The sequence below is a fragment of the Lepisosteus platostomus genome, chromosome 11 (genome assembly GCF_059453375.1).
Source record: "Lepisosteus platostomus isolate fLepPlt1 chromosome 11, fLepPlt1.hap1, whole genome shotgun sequence".
NCBI lineage: Eukaryota > Metazoa > Chordata > Actinopteri > Semionotiformes > Lepisosteidae > Lepisosteus > Lepisosteus platostomus.
Genome location: NC_142621.1, coordinates 42924814 through 42944611, shown reverse-complemented (window position 1 = coordinate 42944611; position 19798 = coordinate 42924814). Strand labels below are relative to the sequence as shown.

General features: G+C 43.8%; 1 protein-coding gene across 5 annotated transcripts in view; it reads left to right on the top strand.

Moving 5' to 3' along the window:
* The first annotated feature begins 586 nt into the window (after positions 1-586).
* Positions 587-19798, top strand: part of pgs1 (phosphatidylglycerophosphate synthase 1) — a 41185-nt gene continuing 21973 nt past the window's right edge. For 4 of the 5 annotated variants that reach the window (XM_088599835.1, XM_088599833.1, XM_088599834.1 and 1 more), the window contains exons 1-6: positions 587-739; positions 9443-9647; positions 13354-13431; positions 13760-13859; positions 16353-16542; positions 17131-17309. In XM_088599835.1, coding sequence (XP_088455961.1) covers positions 624-739; positions 9443-9647; positions 13354-13431; positions 13760-13859; positions 16353-16542; positions 17131-17309 — 868 coding nt within the window. In that variant the 5' untranslated portion in view covers positions 587-623. Of the gene's footprint in view, positions 740-1663; positions 1947-9442; positions 9648-13353; positions 13432-13759; positions 13860-16352; positions 16543-17130; positions 17310-19798 lie in introns of those variants that run through there. The other variant, XM_088599837.1, reaches the window with a different exon arrangement.

The window sequence follows — 19798 nt, the reverse complement described above, 5'->3', positions numbered from 1 at the left end:
GTTCATTTCAGGCGAGCACAGGTGTTCATCTAACGTCGGGGTAATTAAACCACATCCCCTCGTGTTTCCCGTTAGAGCGCCAAGCTCTCCCGTGCTTCCTGAGACCCGTCAGAAAGCAGAACCGCCGACCCAGACCCAGTTGGTGCACACAACACACAGTACTTTCACTAGTTATACCTATTCAGTGCGAGGACTGAACCTAGAATATACCTTTTCGGACTGTTTCAACACAGATTCAGACTGCAGAGGACGATGGTTAGCTGTAACGACTGCTAATCATTAATTCAGAAATATTTTAAGCATAACCGCAGGTGAATTTATCCCCCACACAGCCGTCCAGTGGAGATTCACAGTAATGAGACCCTTGTTTTTCTTTAAACGCGAAAAAAAAAGCCATTCCGTCGAATAACCTTTTGGTTTTGCACGCAAACCCAGTGCACTACAAGCTGTTTTATTTTTTTAAATCATGTACAGGAAACATCTTGCAAGTTGGGATGAACGTGGTTAAGGCGCCCCACTGTAGCAGAGCCAGAACACAGTCCCCAGCCCGCAGACGCTGTGTGTGCTCCTCCGTGCACCTCTGTGACAATAAAGTTTTGTCGGTTCAAAATCCAGAGCTAGGTATGGCGGCACCCATGTCCTGGAGAAGGCTTGTGTGTTCCGTGTACGCGCCGGCTGTGTCCGGCGTTATTACCCGCATGTCCGATGGGTTCTTTCGGACTCGGGACCGGAGACAAGGGTAAGAGCAACCTTTCTGGAGTTCGGTACCAGGCCGGGAGCTTTCTCAGTTTTGCTGGGACGCCAGGTAGCGTGGGTAAGGCAGTGTTGATCCTTGACGTACAAGGAGTCTTAAAGAGTGCGCGCCCCGAGCTATTGGATGATATAAAGGGGAGTAAACTTTATTTTAGGCAGCCCATTTAAAACCCATTATTTACGTGCATAATTAACAAGCAGTAGCAATTTTGCTTATTGTCACAAGTGATTGAGAGCTCCAACTTAATGGACGGGTTTGAGTGTTGTTATTTGAAGAGGCTGACCGTTAGCCCTGTCACGATGAAGGATGTCTTGGGTTAGAGTTGGAGTTTTTGCCTTAAAACTTCGGAGGGCATCGGTCGTTATATCAAAGTAAAAATGAGAGGGGAACCCTTCCGTGTTTATTTGTATTTTTCCTAATGGTTGATATTCGCTTACCGGACCTCTTGTAGATTGTGTTGGAGGAACTCAGCACTTTAAGCTCCATATGACTTTGTAACGACCAACTACTCAGCTATTATAGTCGCATACCATTTACTTTCCAATATATAGCAAACAGCGTTCTAAAACAATACAAATAAACACAAGATAATCGAAAACTGCACGGGTTTGTTTTCTAACGTTAATGTGTTTCAGGAGGTTTTAAAAAACAATAATGAAGTAGCATCATATAGAATAAACGAGCCTTTATTAACAAAGCTTTATTGAAGCGGTAGCACTCAATAACAAAGTAGCGTTCTTAATAGCTGTCTGTTACAATATTGTGCCATGATACCGATCCCTCCTACAGCCCTTGTGACGCCTCATGCGTGTATTTCCTGTAATAACAATTTCTTGTTTCCTCCTGATATGAGTAAGACATTCCCTGAATTTGTTCTGCAGCTATCTTCTTTCTGAGCTTTGTTTGAGGAATAATCTGCATTTCTTGTTCCTGGTATATTGCCAACGAGTGCAGAGCAACAGAAGGCTGCAGTCTTAAAAAAATAGAAATAATGGAGTGTAGTTCACAGGATTGCCAAGTTGGTTTAATATCCCTGAGGACAAGTGTAAATATCCTCCAGCAGAAATAGATCATTTGACATACAAATGTCCAAAATAAATGTCTCTGGCTTCTGGTGCTCTGTGGTCTCTGTACACTTGAATCTGACAGGAGGAAGACTGAAACAACTGTGCTAGAGTCAGCCTAGTCCCAGGTGAGCTCTTTTTGAAGTCACTAAAACTCAGTCTGGGTCGTGCTCAACTTCCTACGCATTGTGGGGAGTGATCAGATGAAGATTTAAGTACAAATTACCAGAAGAGTGAACTTTCCTGTAGACCCTGAAAAACAGGGCTGTAACATTTTTGGCATAAAAAATGTGTCCAGCACATAAATGCAGCGTCGCTCAAGCTGCTTGGGCAACTTCCAGGAGCCTTCAGAATGATACACATTTTTTTTGGCAGATTTTCAAGCTTTTCCAGGATTTATTCTGAGATGATAAAATCTCGTGGCTTAGACCTTTTAAGCACTGTTAGCAAGTCCTGATTTTTCTTTTCTATTTTTCTTTTGTATTTAGTGTGACCAACATAATCAAAACAATGTTTCAATTAACGTGGAATGTTTATTTCCTATAAAAAAACAGACCTCTATTTTAGCACTCTGCAAAAGACATTTTAAATGAAAGACTTTTGCATTCAGTGTTACTCAGATCAGACTGCAAGATGACGTTTGTTAATAAATGAATTAAATGAAACTGTAGTCTCGGTTTCTTGTATAGAATCTTGTCTAGTGACTTCAGTTTCAATTTCTTTGCATGTGTGATCTTTCTCAGCAGGAGGTGCAGCGAGGCACCAGCAGATATACAAGATTACTGGATGAGATAGATTTGAACAGTTTAGCCACAATATTTGCACTTCTGAGCACTTGGAAGTTTTAATTTTATTATACGTGCAGCTATTTTAATGGGTTTTTTTTGTGCAATGTCTGTATTTGAAGCTGGGTGCAAGAGTTGATAACGAGGCCTCATGACAACTCTAGAATCCTGGGTTCTGTTCTGGCCTATGGTGTCTTCTGTTTGGAGTTTGCATGTATTCAGTTTCCTCTCCTCAATCAAAAAGACATGCTTTCTGGTCAGTTGGCATCTACATTACCCCCTCGCCCTTGTTGCCTATGAGAGTGAAAGTTGTGTCTCTGCTGTGAGGAGGACTGGCCTTTGTCCTGTCTTGTGTCCGCTCCCTCTTGCTATGACCCCTTGCAGCAGGGGTGCCCAGTCTTGTTCCAGGAAGGGCGGTGTGTCAGCAGTTCTTCTAGGTCTCATTAAAGCACCAGCACCTGATGAGCTGGAAGGAGTTGTTAAATTGATCTAGTTAAGCTAATAATGAGCTGATGTAGATGGATAAGAACTGGCTTGGAACAAAGCGTGCTGACACACCAGCCCTCCCAGACGTTGATTGGACCCTCCTGCTCTATAGAATAAATTGGTTACAGGGAAGGGGTGCAAGTCTATATTTTAAATCAGAGTTTAACCCTTTGTTTGCCTACTCAGTTGGGCAGTGGTAATGCTTCCACAGTAAGAATTTTGTACGGGAATTGTATATCTTTTCTATTAAAGTAAAACATTTGAATATGTGGCTTATTTTTGATTCTCAAGATTGGAAAGCTAGGCAGTGACAGCTGAGGCTGAGGGTAGTAGTTTGTTAGGAGTGCTTTCTGAAATGAGGCATTTTCATACCAAACATGTAGTCCCAGTGTGATACTTTCACAAGGCGGGACACGTCATTTTGATCCATCTGTTCAAAACATGCATTTGTATTGCTGTGCGCCAGTGATGGCTCTGTTCTTGTAAGCTGTCACTTCTGTCCCTGGCAGCCCAGTAGATCATTGAGAAACAAGTCAGGAGCGGAGATCTCGAAAACGTGCCAACATTGAAAGCAATGGAAGGTCTCTGGGAAAAAGCCTTTTCCATTAAGCATGTGGCCTTCCCCCTGGATGGGCGGCATATGTGCTTTAATTAACTGATCTTAAAGCTGTGTGCTGCTGACTCAGCCTTGCTAAGTCATTTTCAATGGTAAAAAGGAGAGGAAAAAAATCCTTAATGCATTCCACAGCAGTTACAGAGGCTGCAGTTTTAAACGGGATTACCTGCCTCCGTCCCGTTTTTATTCGGAAACCATTACTACAGAACACTGACCAAGGAATGCAAGGACCTGCACTTTTATTAATGGCAGGTTTGCACGGATGCAGGCTTTTCCCATTGTGGGCTACACAGAAGGGCACCGAGTACAAAGTACTAAGGGAATAAAAACATCGGGAGGGAGGTAGTGGTGGCAGTGGTATCCAAAATAAAAGGGTTTGTGTGGTTTGTAGTTGCTCAGTCAGTGCCTCACAGAAGCCAGGTTCACAGGATGAGTCAGATGTGGGAAATCTTGCTGTTCAGTACAGCTGAATTCTTTTAGTTTCCTGAAAACCGTTGTGTCATGTACGTACTGTACAGATGTTCTGCGCAATCCCTTCTGGGCAGAAAAGAACGAGCTCTGGAAGAACTCGATGAGTTGGGTGGGATGGGAAACAGGAAGGTTCACCTCCATGTCCATGACCAGGTTCCAAAAACATATCGCTTTCTATGGATTGCCAGGCTAAATGCCAGCTGCCAACAATGAATATGCTTTGTTACATTATTGTAGACACGCCCTGCACTCTGATGTTGCGTCACATGCAGAAGTTTTTTCTCTCCCTGTGATCTTTCCAGTGAACTCTACATGTACTTTACTGAAAACTGTTTAATGAAACTGTGGAAAAGTCTTTGTCAAGTGCAGATTACCCCTAAATACAGTCTATCAGTGAAACTTGAAGAATGCAAACACAGAAGTCAGCATGCCATCACATATATGTGAATGTTTTATGCAGTGTTGAAGTGACATGTCAAAACATTTCCTACTGCTCTCTTTTGGTATTCAGTAGTTTAGATTCGAAATTATTTTGATGTCCATAAGCACAAATGTAATGCCATTGCTGGTGCACACGAGACATTGCCTGCCTATTGCATACAAGCTTTGAAGAAAACAAATTGTCTTTCCTATTGACAGTTTTTTAACTGCTGATTTGATCTTTATGGCTATATCAGTTTAGCAGGCAATGTACTGCTGTGCCTTTTACAACCCCCCCCTGCTCATGTGCTGATTTCAAGGTGTGTAGTGTTGGTCCTCATGCTAGTAGGTCTCACCCTCTGTGTTTGCTCAGTTAATCATTGGGCCTGTTGGGCAATGTGTGAATCGGTTTCAATGGACTCACTGCATTTGTCAGATGCATTGGAATTTAAGCTAAGCCTAAAAAACAGCAAGGCTTATGAGCTAGACCTTGTGAGCTTTTATCTCTTGCATTTCTTTTTTCATCAGAATTTAAATGATGGATGTGAAGTCATGGGTGATAAGTCAAAAATGTTCTTGATTTGTCACCCACATGTAGCACAGGGGATGTGGGGATTACAGTTTAGAGAAGCTGCCTAACCTGCATTTAATGTAATATTTGTAAAGCTGTTATTTGAATACTGAACTTCATTGCCAAGTGCTTATGTATGTCTGATCCTGTTAGACTGCAGCAACTGAAGATTTTTTGGAATTTACTGAATTCCTAGAATGTTTTTTTTTGTATGTCCAGTCACATTGTCTTAATAACTGGAACTAGTAGTAAAAGATGCACTAATAATTTAATAAATAACACCTGTTGTTTTTTCCCTTTTGTAGCCTTTTTTTCAGGGTAGTAATAATGAGTTGCAAGCTAATTATTGACAAAGTGTTTTATTCTTTGGTTAAGCGAGTGTTTCACGCATTTCACTGTTAGTGAGTCAGAGTAAAGGTTTGTAAGAGGTTCCAGTAATTCCTTTGTTGTGCAAAAAAATAATTCCAGCTTTATCACCAGTGAATCGAGGAGCATAATGCTTAAAAAATGAAATGCCAGGATGGAAAAAAATATTTCTTAAAAGTCTGAGACTCAGTTTACCCCCCTTTACTGCATTGTGGTGTATGGATCTGCCTTAGTTCATGTCAGATTCCTAATCTGTTTTATTTTCTAAACAGGATAATACAAAAACGCCTTCTCGGAAGCTCAATATATTTTACAGATATTGCTTTTTCAATCAGGTTTTGGTTGAAACAAAAGTGAGAATAAATTAACTTCCATAAACCTGTTGAAATAGTGGAAAAATGTTAATTGATCATTCTAGAAGTTTGTGTGCAAGGAAAAGCCAGGATTCTCCCTGCCTGATCTTGGGACACGCAGGACCTATTCCATATGTATTCCAAAGTATCCTATACTTTTTGGAAGCCAGCAGATTAGTTTTATTAGCAAATTTAGCAGGGTTTGATTTCCTGTCCTGAATGACCCAATTGTCACGAGCAAGGCACCCTAGAAAATTCTTAAAACTCTTATTTAGCCTCTCTTCTATTTCTAAAGAAATCAAAGTGAGGTGTAATAGTACTGTTGACAAGAGGGATCTTATTACTAAGCCATTGAATAGAACTGTGTTGGAATTTCATCACTACCAGTTTCCCAGAAGAGCAGATGTTTGGTTTTGATTCACAGACCTCTAAAGCACTTCTCTTATAATGGTGTGATTAAACAAAGACTACACTTTGCCAATTAATAATCTTTGGACTTTCCAGTGACTTTTCTCAGCATGTTTAGTTGTTTCTGCGTCCTTCCTCCATGTATTTGCTTAACTGAAAGGCCAGTTCTCCAGAATATGTTCGGCTGGATCTGCTCGCCATCAAGCCAAAGCCTTTAAATCACAAATGTCAGAGAATGGCTTTCCGCTGATGCCCTTGGGAAAATGTTTTGAACTCAAAAGGGAGGAATAAGGTCGAAGAACAATTGGGGTAGACTGCAGTGAAGTAAGAACATAAGGAAGGTTACAGATGAATGGAGGTCATGGATCAAGTAGGTTTCAGAGCCAAGGAATTTATCCCATTTTTCTAGGTGTTACAGAAAATCAGCTTCTACAGCATTGCTGAGCAACATGGCTACACCCCTCAATGTAAAGAAGGACTTTGTGGTACCAGATCTAGATTCAGACTAGAATATCTCTTTGGGTCTTTTTTTTTTTTTACCTTTGTTCCTGATATAACCTTTAATATTTGGGGGATTTTAGATGCTTATATCAAGTCCCCCCCTCTCCCCGTAGTTTGGTCTGTCCAAGACTAAAGAGGATTGGTCACTTGAACCCGTCTTGTCCAATACGGTCCTTCACTCTGTTGAAGGATGGAGAGTGCAGGGCTGTCCTTTGTTTCTGTTGTCACAGTTGTTCGATACGCGAGAACGATTTTTTGAATAGGAGAAACATCCTAATAATGAAGAAAGTCTCGGTGCAGCTCGTCAAACGTGGGCGAGCAGACGTGTCCCCCGGATCAGGCGAACGTATAGTTACCGTCAATACTGTTTGAGTAATTTCCCATTGGCCTTTACCAATCATGGCCTCCTAATAATCCCCCTCTATGAATTGGCTTCATTACTCTGCTCTCCTCCCCACTGAGAGCAGGTGTGTGTTGAGCGTTCTGGCGTACAATGGCTGCCGTCGCATCATCCAGGTGGTGTTGTATATTGGTGGTGGTGGAGCAGAGTCCCCATTACCTGTAAAGTGCTTTGAGTTAAGTAATAATAATAATAATAATAATTGCTTACACTTATATAGCGCTTTTCTGGACACTCCACTCAAAGCGCTTTACAGGTAATGGGGACTCCCCTCCACCACCACCAATGTGCAGCATCCACCTGGATGATGCGACGGCAGCCATAGTGCGCCAGAACGCTCACCACACATCAGATATCAGTGGGGAGGAGAGCAGAGTAATGTAGCCAATTCATAGATGGGGATTATTAGGAGGCCATGATTGGTAAGGGCCAATGGGAAATTTGGCCAGGACGCCCCTACTCTTTTCGAGAAACGCCCTGGGATTTTTAATGACGAAGGATGGCACTTGTTTACAGTTTAGTGTCCCCATCACTATACTGGGGCGTTAGGACCCACACAGACCACAGGGTGAGCGCCCCCTGCTGGCCCCACTAACACCTCTTCCAGCAGCAGCCTTAGTTTTTCCTAGAAGGTCTCCCATCCAGGTACTGACCAGGCTCACACCTGCTTAGCTTCAGTGGGTTGCCAGTTGTGAGTTGCAGAGTGATATGGCTGCTGGTGTGTCCAGAAAAGCACTATATAAGTGTAAGCAACTATTAATTATTATTATTAATTATTACCCGTCTTACTTCATTTGGGGAACATCGGCACCTGATAAGACTGTTGATGATTAGATCCATTGCACGATCCGAGCTGCTGTTGTGTGAAGCTGATGCCCCGGCTCCTTTCAAGAAGTGGCAGGGATGAGAACTTCGGATCAATTAGCTACTGAATACCGAACAGGCCAGAAGGGCCAAATGGCTGCCTGACTGCACTCCTTTGATTGCAGGCAGCTTATTGATCCAAGGGTCTCGTGCACTTATTTCCTGAAGGCTGTCAGTGAATTGGCTTCAGCTCCGTGCTTTGGCAGCTTGTTTCTGACCCACCGTCACCCTTTGTGTAAAATAAATAAAAAAAAGTGCCTCCTGCTCTCTGTTCTAAGTGCATAGTTAAGATTCAGAGGGTAAACTGCAGTGACTTTGCGTATTGTGTGTCTTTCTAGCTTGTTGTTTCAGCCAGGATAAATGTTTTCAGCTGTGCGTGTTGATCTTGCTTGCATTGTCTGCGAGCTGCGCCAGGGCCATTCAGCTCCTGCCCAGCCTTGGTGTGCCACACGCCCAGTTCCTCCCACATTCCCCCATGGCTTCTCTGTTTGCACAGCTTGTTAACATCGATTGCGCTTCCAGACAAATTGAGAAATGAAAAACATGTGCCTGGAGCCACATTAATACACAACATGAGAGATGCGTGGATACATGCTTTGAACCGTTTTGTTTCTGCAATTACGTTCATCGTCCATGAAAACCTTACATTCTTGACCCTTCTTCTGGTTTTCATTGCAATACCACTGCTTCCACGCTGAGGGGCGGAGTGTAAATTCAGGTTTCACATAATGGGACTTACAGTAAATGTGAACAAAGCGCTCATTTACTGTCATATCTTAGAAATGTATCATCTGAAACCTAAAATAAGATTATTTGGAATGTTGGCTTTTTAAAAAAAAACTTACTGTAAAGGAATCTGAGTTGAAAGTATTAAAAAATGTATCGCAGTAGACCTGTTATATTTTAGTGAAGTTCATAGCTGTACCTTTTGGAAATTACTTTTCTGTAACAAAATTCTCCTACAAATGTCTGTGAGTATTTAATCATTGAAAGTCTAGTAATGGCATTACGAAGTGGAAGTCTTCGCTGCAGCAGGGAGAACATGCAAAAACCTTCGGGATCAGGTTGCCTTGTGTACGCATTAAAAATTAATTCAGCATATTGCAGTGTCTCAGATCTCCCTTTCCCCTAAAACATGTAAATAAAAATAATGTCGTCTTTGTTGCATAACTGAGGTCAGGATCCAGTCATGAGTATTTTTCTCATTGATCCGGAGCAGAGATCCTGAAAAAAAATCAAGCAAGAAGCACTGGAAAATCTGCAATTTTTAGTTGCAGGATGGCGGAGGCTGCTCCGAGCTCACATCGCGGGTCCAGCCGGTGGTGTTTTACAACGATGTCCTGTATGGTTGCGGTGACCCCCGCTTTCCTGTCTGCGGCGCAGGTCCTCGGTCCTGCTGCCGGCCCCGCTGCTGGCCGAGGCGGACCCCCTCTCGACGACGTCCCAGCCGCGATCGCAGGTCACCGCCGGCACCGAGGGGCTACATCACCGTTTCCGGTGGATCGCCGACCACGTCCCGGCGTTCCGCGTCCCGGGGCACCGGGTCCGCGTGCTCCGCACCCCCGATGAGTTCTTCCAGGTCATGAAGGTCAGAGGCGGTGATGTCGTCTTTCTGCCTGCTTTTGTGTCCACGGAGGGGTGTGTGTTTAGTCTCCTCTGTCTCTCTTTGGAAGCGTTATGACTCCCACACTCAGGTTCTCTGCGTGTACAGTATTTACAGTTGCAAACAAAGGTGTTGGGTCCCTAGGTCTGAAATAGTTGACCACACTTAAACGTTATTATTTAAAATGGATTAACTAAACTGACAACATCTGCAATCGTTTAGGTTTCTGACAGGGACTGACTCTGCATGCACCTTAAAAACCCCAGGGCATTTGTTAAAAAGAGTAGGGGTGTTACCCCTATGTCCTGGCCAAAATATTCCCCTGGCCTTTACCAATCATGGCCTCTTAATAACCCCCATCTCAGAAATGACTTCATCACACTGTTTGCCTCCCCAATGATAGCTGATGTGAACTGGTGTTGTTGGTGATGGAGGAGAGTAGCTTTGAGTGTAGTGTCCAGAATATCATACCATATAAGTGTAAATAGTGTTCGACATGCAAGGTATATATATATACCCATATATACCCAGATGCTTTTATCTCACCTACAGTGCCTTGCGAAAGTATTCGGCCCCCTTGAACTTTTCAACCTTTTGCCACATTTCAGGCTTCAAACATAAAGATATAAATTTTTTATTTTATGTGAAGAATCACCAACAAGTGGGACACAATTGTGAAGTGGAACGAAATCTATTGGATTTTTGAAACTTTTTTAACTAATAAAAAAATGAAAAGTGGGGCGTGCAAAATTATTCGGCCCCCTTGCGTTAATACTTTGTAGAGCCACCTTTTGCTGCGATTACAGCTGCAAGTCGCTTGGGGTATGTCTCTATCAGTTTTGCACATCGAGAGACTGAAATTCTTGCCCATTCTTCCTTGCAAAACAACTCGAGCTCAGTGAGGTTGGATGGAGAGCGTTTGTGAACAGCAGTTTTCAGCTCTTTCCACAGATTCTCGATTGGATTCAGGTCTGGACTTTGACTTGGCCATTCAAACACCTGGATACGTTTATTTGTGAACCATTCCTTTGTAGATTTTGCTGTATGTTTGGGATCATTGTCTTGTTGGAAGATAAATCTCCGTCCCAGTTTCAGGTCTTTTGCAGACTCCAACAGGTTTTCATCCAGAATGGTCCTGTATTTGGCTTCATCCATCTTCCCCTCAATTTTAACCATCTTCCCTGTCCCTGCTGAAGAAAAGCAGGCCCAAACCATGATGCTGCCACCACCATGTTTGACAGTGGGGATGGTGTGTTGAGGGTGATGAGCTGTGTTGCTTTTACACCAAACATATCGTTTTGCATTGTGGCCAAAAAGTTCGATTTTGGTTTCATCTGACCAGAGCACCTTCTTCCACATGTTTGGGGTGTCTCCCAGGTGGCTTGTGGCAAACTTTAGACGAGACTTTTTATGGATATCTTTGAGAAATGGCTTTCTTCTTGCCACTCTTCCATAAAGGCCAGATTTGTGCAGTGTAAGACTGATTGTTGTCCTATGGACAGACTCTCCCACCTCAGCTGTAGTTCTCTGCAGTTCATCCAGAGTGATCATGGGCCTCTTGGCTGCATCTCTGATCAGTCTTCTCCTTGTCTGAGCTGAAAGTTTAGAGGGACGGCCAGGTCTTGGTAGATTTGCAGTGGTCTGATACTCCTTCCATTTCAAGATGATCGCTTGCACAGTGCTCCTTGGGATGTTTGAAGCTTGGGAAATCTTTTTGTATCCAAATCCGGCTTTAAACTTCTCCACAACAGTATTACGGACCTGCCTGGTGTGTTCCTTGGTCTTCTTGATTCTCTCTGCGCTTTCAACAGAACCTTGAGACTATCACAGAGCAGGTGCATTTATACAGAGACTTGATTACACACAGGTGGATTCTATTTATCACCATCAGTCATTTAGGACAACATTGGATCATTCAAAGATCCTCGCTGAACTTCTGGAGTGAGTTTGCTGCACTGAAAGTAAAGGGGCCGAATAATTTTGCACGCCCCACTTTTCATTTTTTTATTAGTTAAAAAAGTTTCAAAAATCCAATAGATTTCGTTCCACTTCACAATTGTGTCCCACTTGTTGGTGATTCTTCACATAAAATAAAAAAATTATATCTTTATGTTTGAAGCCTGAAATGTGGCAAAAGGTTGAAAAGTTCAAGGGGGCCGAATACTTTCGCAAGGCACTGTATAAGGCTCTGCATGGCTTGGCACCTCAGTACCTGTCTGAACTATTATCGCCCTACTCCCCACTTCGCAACCTTCACTCTTCTAAGTCTGGTCTCCTAACTGTTCTCCAAGCCCGTCTACACTCCATGGGCGACAGGGCCTTCTGTTATGCCCCCAAGCCCTGGAACTCTCCCCAAGGATATCAGAGAGTCACCTTCTCTAAACTCCTTCAAGTCCAGACTCAAAACCTTCTTCTTTAGAAGAGCCTTTACTTAACTGGTTCTGTTCTTTACCCCTCTGCTCCTACTATACTGAGTACCACCATCCACGGTCTCCCCAGTGTATGGTAATTGTGTTTTATCTTGCGTATTCTTTCTATTTATTGTCATTGTCATTCTGTAAAGTGCTTTGAGGAGCCACCTTTAAAGGCACTATATAAAATAAGTTTATTATTATTTTATCTGTATTATCTTCCACTCTGTTTAACACCTTATAGGTAAGGTATGCTTTCATTTATTCAAGAAAAAGACTTTCAATAATGCTCCTAGCCCATGTAAAGTATTTTTTTCTTTGACCTTTCAAAACTCCAAGTTCCACAGTGTATCGTTTCACAACATTTGGTCTAATTCCAGCTTGCATGAATGGTTTGTGACATACATCGTTACAGTAAGAAGTTGCCTATTTATAATTCTTGTGGGGTCAAATATTTAGGGAACATACCTGTAAGCAAAAACCCACTTACCTGAAGTGATACCACAGGAGGAAGAGAAAGTGTAATTGTTTGGGTGAAACAAGAGAGCAGGTTCTGGTTTCAGGAAGAGAAGGAATGTTTCCATTTGGTTGTGTGACGCAGTGTGTCAGTGTTGCCTTTCTGCATCATCATGCTAAAATAGGAAATACTTGAATTACAGTCGCCGTTCTCTCATGGATCACAGGACACTTGATATGAGACAGTGGTACAAAGATGGTTAGTGTATATGAATGTGAATCATGTTTTCATTTTTGTCTATTAAAAAAAATTAACTCTCTACTTACCTGGAGCATGACATGAGTGCACACACTGCACAGCTCAGCAGTGGGTGCAGTGTGAAATGTTGGGGTTGTACAGGTCAGGCGATATTAAAGCACAGGTATATTTGTCAAAGAACACACAGCAGTGGCTTGCATCCCACAAAAAATGGAATTCTTTGATCAAGATGAGTAGCTGTTGGCATCTTTAACTTGGAGCACAAAAAAACATTTTTACTTCATTTGGGATCTGGCGAAGATTGAATAACAGCTAATGACCTTTAAAGAGATGAAGGCAGCATGCAGCTAGATGTCTAAAATGCTCAGTCCAGGGTGTGTACAGGAACACCTTTTCCAGAAAGTGGTTTCAGTGTTTTAAAACGATTTAAAGCTTTAACCTGAGAATGAAACTTGAAAAGCTGGTTTTCAAACCGAAGGTAAAAAAACACGCATTCAGACTTCACAATAAAAGTTATTTTTAAACACGTGTGTAGGCGAAGATTTTTTTTTTCATTTATTTTCAGGCACGTATCAGGACGGCTAAGAAACGGGTAGTGATGGCCTCCCTGTACCTAGGCACAGGACCCCTGGAACAGGAACTGGTGAGAGTGGGAAAGAGTTTTGGCGATGCATTTTGCCAGTCCAGTTGCAGGGTGTGTGGAATTACATAAAATTAAAGCAGAACTCTAAAAAGAGTTTCCCCCACCAAATGCTTCGTAGGCTGAGCACAGGAGGCACCTTTTTAGTTGGCTGCCATGTGCTAAGTGGGCTAATAATGCTGGACTTCCAAATCTGAACTTAAGTAAAGATGCTATTTTGACCGAGACAAAGTGTGCATGCACAGGCCCATCAGACTGAACCACTTCAGTGGCTCACTTCAGGATCCTCAGTCATGCATTGCTGCTAGTGCTGACTCTTGTACTGTTCTAGGTGGACTGCATAGAGGAAGCCCTGGTGAGATCCAGGAAGGAGAGTTTGACCTCTGACTTCAAGGTCTCCATTCTTCTGGACTACACCAGAGGATCTAGAGGTGGGTGGACACCCAATGCTCTCTGGTGATGTTTTGAAGCATCTGGTAACACAGCTCACCTGTGTTCCTTGTAGTCTTGTCCTTTTGGTCCAGCGGCACGTAACTTATTGTATCGTAGTGGAATTTTACCTCTCTCTAATGCCGGTAATAAAAAAGGTAAATTCCATGCCAGGGCCTCAGAGGCTCATAGGACCAGAGATCAGCCTGGTTTCTGTAGAGTTAACAGGACTAGAAAACATGCAAGCCCCTCTGGATGTTTCCCCCAGCATTGCTGATCCCCACTGACAGAGATGGGTAGACTGAAGCAGCTGTTGTAAAATGAGCCCACAGTCTGACAGTAATGAGTTTAATGGCTTACCCTCTATGCTATACTTTCCCAAATACCGGTAGTGGGGTAGTTTAAACAGTTTTCGCAGGCTTGGGTCATCAAGTCACTTAAAGTAACACCAAAGCTATTTTTCAAACACAGAACCTGCGTCTATGTATTGCAGTGGATTTGTCTAGAAAGCCAGATAGCTGTCAAATGTAGCTGAGTGTATTGGAAGAATAATCATGCTGTTGCCACCAAATATGAAATCTGGATTAAGGAAATATATTTCTGAAAGTACAGTGCCTTGCAAAAGTATTCAAGCCCCTTGGACTTAGTGTGCAACACTGATAAAGACTTATCGAAAGAGACTCACAGCTGTAATTGCTGTTACCAAATATTAACTCTGGGGGGTGAATACATATGCATTCAATTATTATTCTGTTTTTTTATTTTTAATTAATTTAGTGAAATGTCTGGATTTGTTTTTCACTTTGACATTATAGAGTACTTTGTGTTGATGAGTGGCAAAAATTCTCAGTTTAATACAGTATGGTCCCATGCTGTAACACAATCAGATATGAAAAAGTCCAAGGGGGGGTGAATACTTTTGCAAGGCACTGTATGTGGCTTATCTTGCAACAGCATGTCACTCACTTGCTGTATTGTTGCCTTTTGGCACCTGTCATATTTACTCAGTATTTCTCTTCCTCCTACCTGTTATATTTTCACCACAAGTGACATAAACAAGCATTGGCTTGTTCTTTGAACAGTGCAGCCATTGTAGATCTAGTTCTGGAAGCTACAGACGTGTCTGTATTGGCTCAATTGGGGGCATTGTGGAGTACTTTTCTCACGGCTACGTGATAGTGACAATGGTCATTGGAAAATAAAGTGAAAGAACGTCGGCCTTGAAAAACCTATTGTGCCACAGCTGTTTTTTTCTCACATTTTTAGAACGTGAGAGAACACATCATGTGTTCACAAACCATTTATTGTTCCTGTTGTCTGTTGTACTGTGTATGTCCCGAGGTATCAGCGCGATGAAGAATGCCGGTGTACGTGTACATATGGCAGTAAACTCCTCTGCTCTACTCTGTAAGTTACGCACAGTTGGTATGAATCTGATCTGATAGGAATTTAGAGGTACAGTGTCTGTTGGAAAAATTGTTGTTATATTTAAAAAACACCCTACAAACGCTGCTTTTTCTGCCAAAGCTGTGGTTTCAGTTTTGGCCACATGATTATGTTTTCATCTTGCCTTATAGCCTTGGTGCTAATAGTTCCATTTGGTATGGTAGTTAAAAATTCCAGAAAAATTAAAAAATAACAGACAGCATCTCAAAGGCAATCAGTGAAGTCAACAGCACTGGCCATGTTCTGTGATCAGTGCTGTGTTCTTAGGGCCTTTATCGCTTCCTGTTTTCGTGATCGGAAGTTGAAATGTTTGAAAGACAAATCATGGCTTGTTATTAAAAGGCCTAACAGGCCATGACTGATCTTATTAGACACTTCAGCTTCTAAATAGGAATGAGTATTTCTGTCTGGAATTGCAGTTTCACGGCACGTGTTGGTGAAATGTGTGCACTTTTACACCATTATTTAGGAATATCCTGAGATTTAAGAGCTGTGCAGCTCTCTTTTTCAGAGAGAGAGTAGAGTAGAGAGTAGAGGAGTTTATTGCAATATGTACATCTACACTGGAATTCTTATTTGCACCTTTCTCTCAGGATGTAAATACTAAAATGACACAGTACGACAGACGACGCCATAGAATGTCGACAGTACATTACAAACATAATAAATAATTACAACCAGAACAATAAATATGTTGTGGGAAATAAGAAATGTGCAGCAGCGAAACAAAAAAAAAACCAAGGTAGACCATGCAAAAGGTGCACAGTGCAGACATGCATTGAGTCTGGGGCATTGCAGTTAGCTGTTGAGGATCCACACTGCAGGAGGGTAGACGCTGTTCTTAAGCCTAGGGGTTTTTGCATTAATGGTGTGGTACCGTTTGCCACAGCACAGTGGGGAGAACTGTTTGTGGCCCGGATGGTGGGAATCTCACGATAAGGCGGTACAGTATATACGTGCGTAATCAGTGTGGCTGACTGAGAAGTTCAGGGGGTTGTGGTTTTATGTGCTGGCCCCCTTCCTGATGAGGTGTGGCTTTTCCCTGGCAGGCAAGAGGAACTCCCGGACCATGCTGCTGCCCCTGCTGAAGGGCTTTCCGGGACAGCTGCGCGTGGCCCTGTACCACACCCCCGACCTGCGCGGCCTGCTCCGCCTGCTGGTGCCCGAGCGCTTCAACGAGACCATCGGCGTGCAGCACATCAAGGCCTACCTGTTCGACGACGACCTGCTCATCAGCGGGTCCGTTCCCCCCGACGGAGCGCTCCTCCTCCCGGCCGCGCGGTGTCTGCCTCTGGGCCGCCGCCCGCTGGCGGGATTCCTCTCCAGCAGACGCAAAGAAAAAAGTGCCGGAAGATCCTGCAAGACAGGGCAGCCAAAATTAAGTTCTTTTTTAAAAAAAAAACAGCCCGATCTAGAAAGGAATCTGTGGTTATCAGTTACAGCAGCTACCACAGCAAAGGAGACAGAAACTGGGCAATACTTGATACAAAAAGAAAACTCCTTTAACTAAGGATGTATGTCATTGCTTTTTATACGATTCAATTCAGATTTTTCTCTTATATGTTCAACTATCTTAGTTTTTTGTGTATGGCTGTTAATACAGAATTGACACTGATTTTGATTGTATATGTTAATGTGATGAGGACGTCTAATTCTGGCATTGATTGAGGCTCATGAGATTTCTGTTTTTTTGGCCGAGAAATTGAACCGGCCTTTGGCGTGGTTAGCAGGGATGTCCCACGATAAAAAGCGCCGTAGCGACGCGTCGGAAATGTCCCTTCTCTCCGGCGTCGCCGTGACCGTGTCTCGTCCTGTCGCCCCTCCCAGAGCCAACCTGAGCGACTCGTACTTCACGAACCGGCAGGACCGCTACGTGCTGCTGCAGGGCTGCCGGGAAGTGGCCGATTTCTTCGCCGAGCTGGTGGGGGCCGTGGCGGACTCCTCCCTGCAGCTGCAGCCCGACGACGAGGCGCGCATGCAGGAGGGGAGGGTGCACCCTTACAAAGGCAGGTGGCGTCGCCGGGGGAAACGGTTCCGCCCGGTTTGTACCCCCGTTGTATGCTGGGGGGTGCTGAACCCTACCAGCGGGCGTGATTATCTTGCTCAGGATGACCTGTTTCACCCAGCAAGAACTTTGTCTCGTCCCTTTGCCACTTTGGCCACCTTGGCCGCTGCTGATGGGGTGGGTTAATAAGATCGGGTGCCAGGGGGAGCTGTGGGGAGAACATGCAGACTCCTCCGAGAAGGGTGCTGTAGCCCGGACTCGAGCCCAGGGCTTTGGATCTGCGAGGCAGTAGGTCTGACCGCCATCGCCACACCACCCTCTACGATTCGTTCAGTAGTGAGTGAAGACTGTTTTTTTATAACTGGGCTCTTAAGTGTAAACGGACTGAGCATTTACAGCAGCGTGGTATAGTGTAAGACGTATACATTAAAAGTGTAAAAGTTAGGGAATTTAAAAGAAAAGAGAAAATGGTTTGGGGTGTTAGAAAGTAGTTTTATAGAGCTTCATCTTATTCTAGACTTCGGACAACCCTTTCGGCCTTGAGCTGATTCATCTATTGACGGATCATGTTGATTATTATTTTCTGGTTTCCCTTTACAATAAATTGCCCCCCCAAAAAAACAGATCAGTTCTGAAATGAATCTGTCGTTTCTAAGTCTTTGAATGACATGTTGCACTTGCTGTCAGCCCATCTTGGCTGAAGGGTTGTGAAAGATGAAAGGAAATGCCCATCTGAGCGCCTGATCTCGCCCCCATCTCTCTCCGTCCCTCCTCTTGTGGCTTCTGTGGGATTGCTGCTGAGATGACTGAGATGTCATTTTATTACGGTATTCTTAATGCAATCAGTTATCGTGCTGATTCAATTTATGAATCTGTGGTTATAAGTTACAGCAAAGCGATGCCACAGCTGAGATTGATAGACACCACAGCTGCATCTTTGTCAAAGAACTGGTCTTCTTGTTCCTTGGACATCACTTTTCAAGAAAGGAGACAGAAACTGGGCAATACTAGACACAAAAAGAAAACTCCTTTAAGTAAGGATGTATGTCATTGCTTTTTATATGGTTAAATTCAATTTTATGTACAACTATCTTAGTTTTGTTTACGGTATCTGCAGTTTTTTTGCCGCTGGAAGTAGGTGCTGAATTTTTTTTTCAGATTTTGTTAGAAAAATGTGTTTTTCATGGCTAGATCACCAAGTTCAGCAAAGGTCAGATAACTGAACACACAATAATTGTAAGAAAGTGTTCTTGATTGTCAATATCAGTACTAAACGCCGTGATTAAAAATATGAAATGACACAATGAGAGTAAGAAGAAGTTCAGTTGAATTGGATTCCAGAAATAACTCTCTGAAGTCATAATGATGTTGGTAAATAATCTGAGTGAGCTGAAAAGAGAGTAATTTCAGTATCCTAGCAGACAGACACCAGCAGGATATTCCTCAGTGTGACCTCAGCGCGATGAGTACAACCTGAAACAAGATACCTTTTTAATTTTTAAACAATGTTAGATTTTACATGAGCCGTTCTTCATTCATTTGCTGTGCGCCGTTCAATTCATAAGCACGGCTGGCCGTGGACGGCTGAGGGGTGATCTGAGTCATTAAGTTTAAACGCAGTGAACTGCTGCTCGGTTCAGCACTCTGTATGCATTGGCACGAGCTGTCTGTGGAAACTCGATCTGCAATAGTGCCAGGAAGCCATGCAGCTCTGTGCTGCTGGCTTTACTGTATCTGAACGGTTCCCTCCAGGGACTGCGGAGTGGTCTCGGCTCCCGAATATAGCTGCCCTGACCCGGGCCCCCCCCTGTGGGACTGTCCTGGAAGGCCAGGAGGACGGGTTTTCAGTTCCTCGGTAGTACCTCCCTTCAGGTTTTGCTCATTTTATAACTGCTCGTCCACAGCCACAGCCCAGCCATGGTTTGGTCAGTACGCGGCAGGGAAGCTTGCAGTGCGCTCGTTTCTTTCTTCCCCACCCGGGCACTCGTCGGGAGCGGCGCGAGGCCAACGCTGCAGACTGGGTGGCATTCCTGCTTTCCGCTCGGCACCTCGGCAGACTGCGGCCGGACCGAAGGCTGCAGAAGGGCGCGGGCCCGTGCCAGGCGTCGAACTCGGCTGCTGGCAAAGCCGTCGCCAAAGCCCGAGGCAGTGTCTGGAAAAGCCGCTCGCCTGGGTGGGGCCGACGCCTCCCGGTTGTCGGAGATGGGAGCTAACGAGCCGTTGTTGCAAAATCCGCTGGAGTCTGAGTGCGTTGTTTCTTACCATTATCAATCATGGGTCGTTTTTTACCACTTGTTCTGTGTTTCCAAACAAAATAGGCGCATTCCTCTCTTTTTTTTTTTCTTTCCTCCTTAGCAGCGTTATTTTTGTTGTTTTGCCCTCCCTCAGAGGAGGGCTCGTCGCGTTCAGGGCGACTCCCTTGTTTGTCTGAATTCCTGGGGGTCTCCTGCACTCCCTGCCTGTTTTCGGTGGTCTATCCCAACCCCCCAG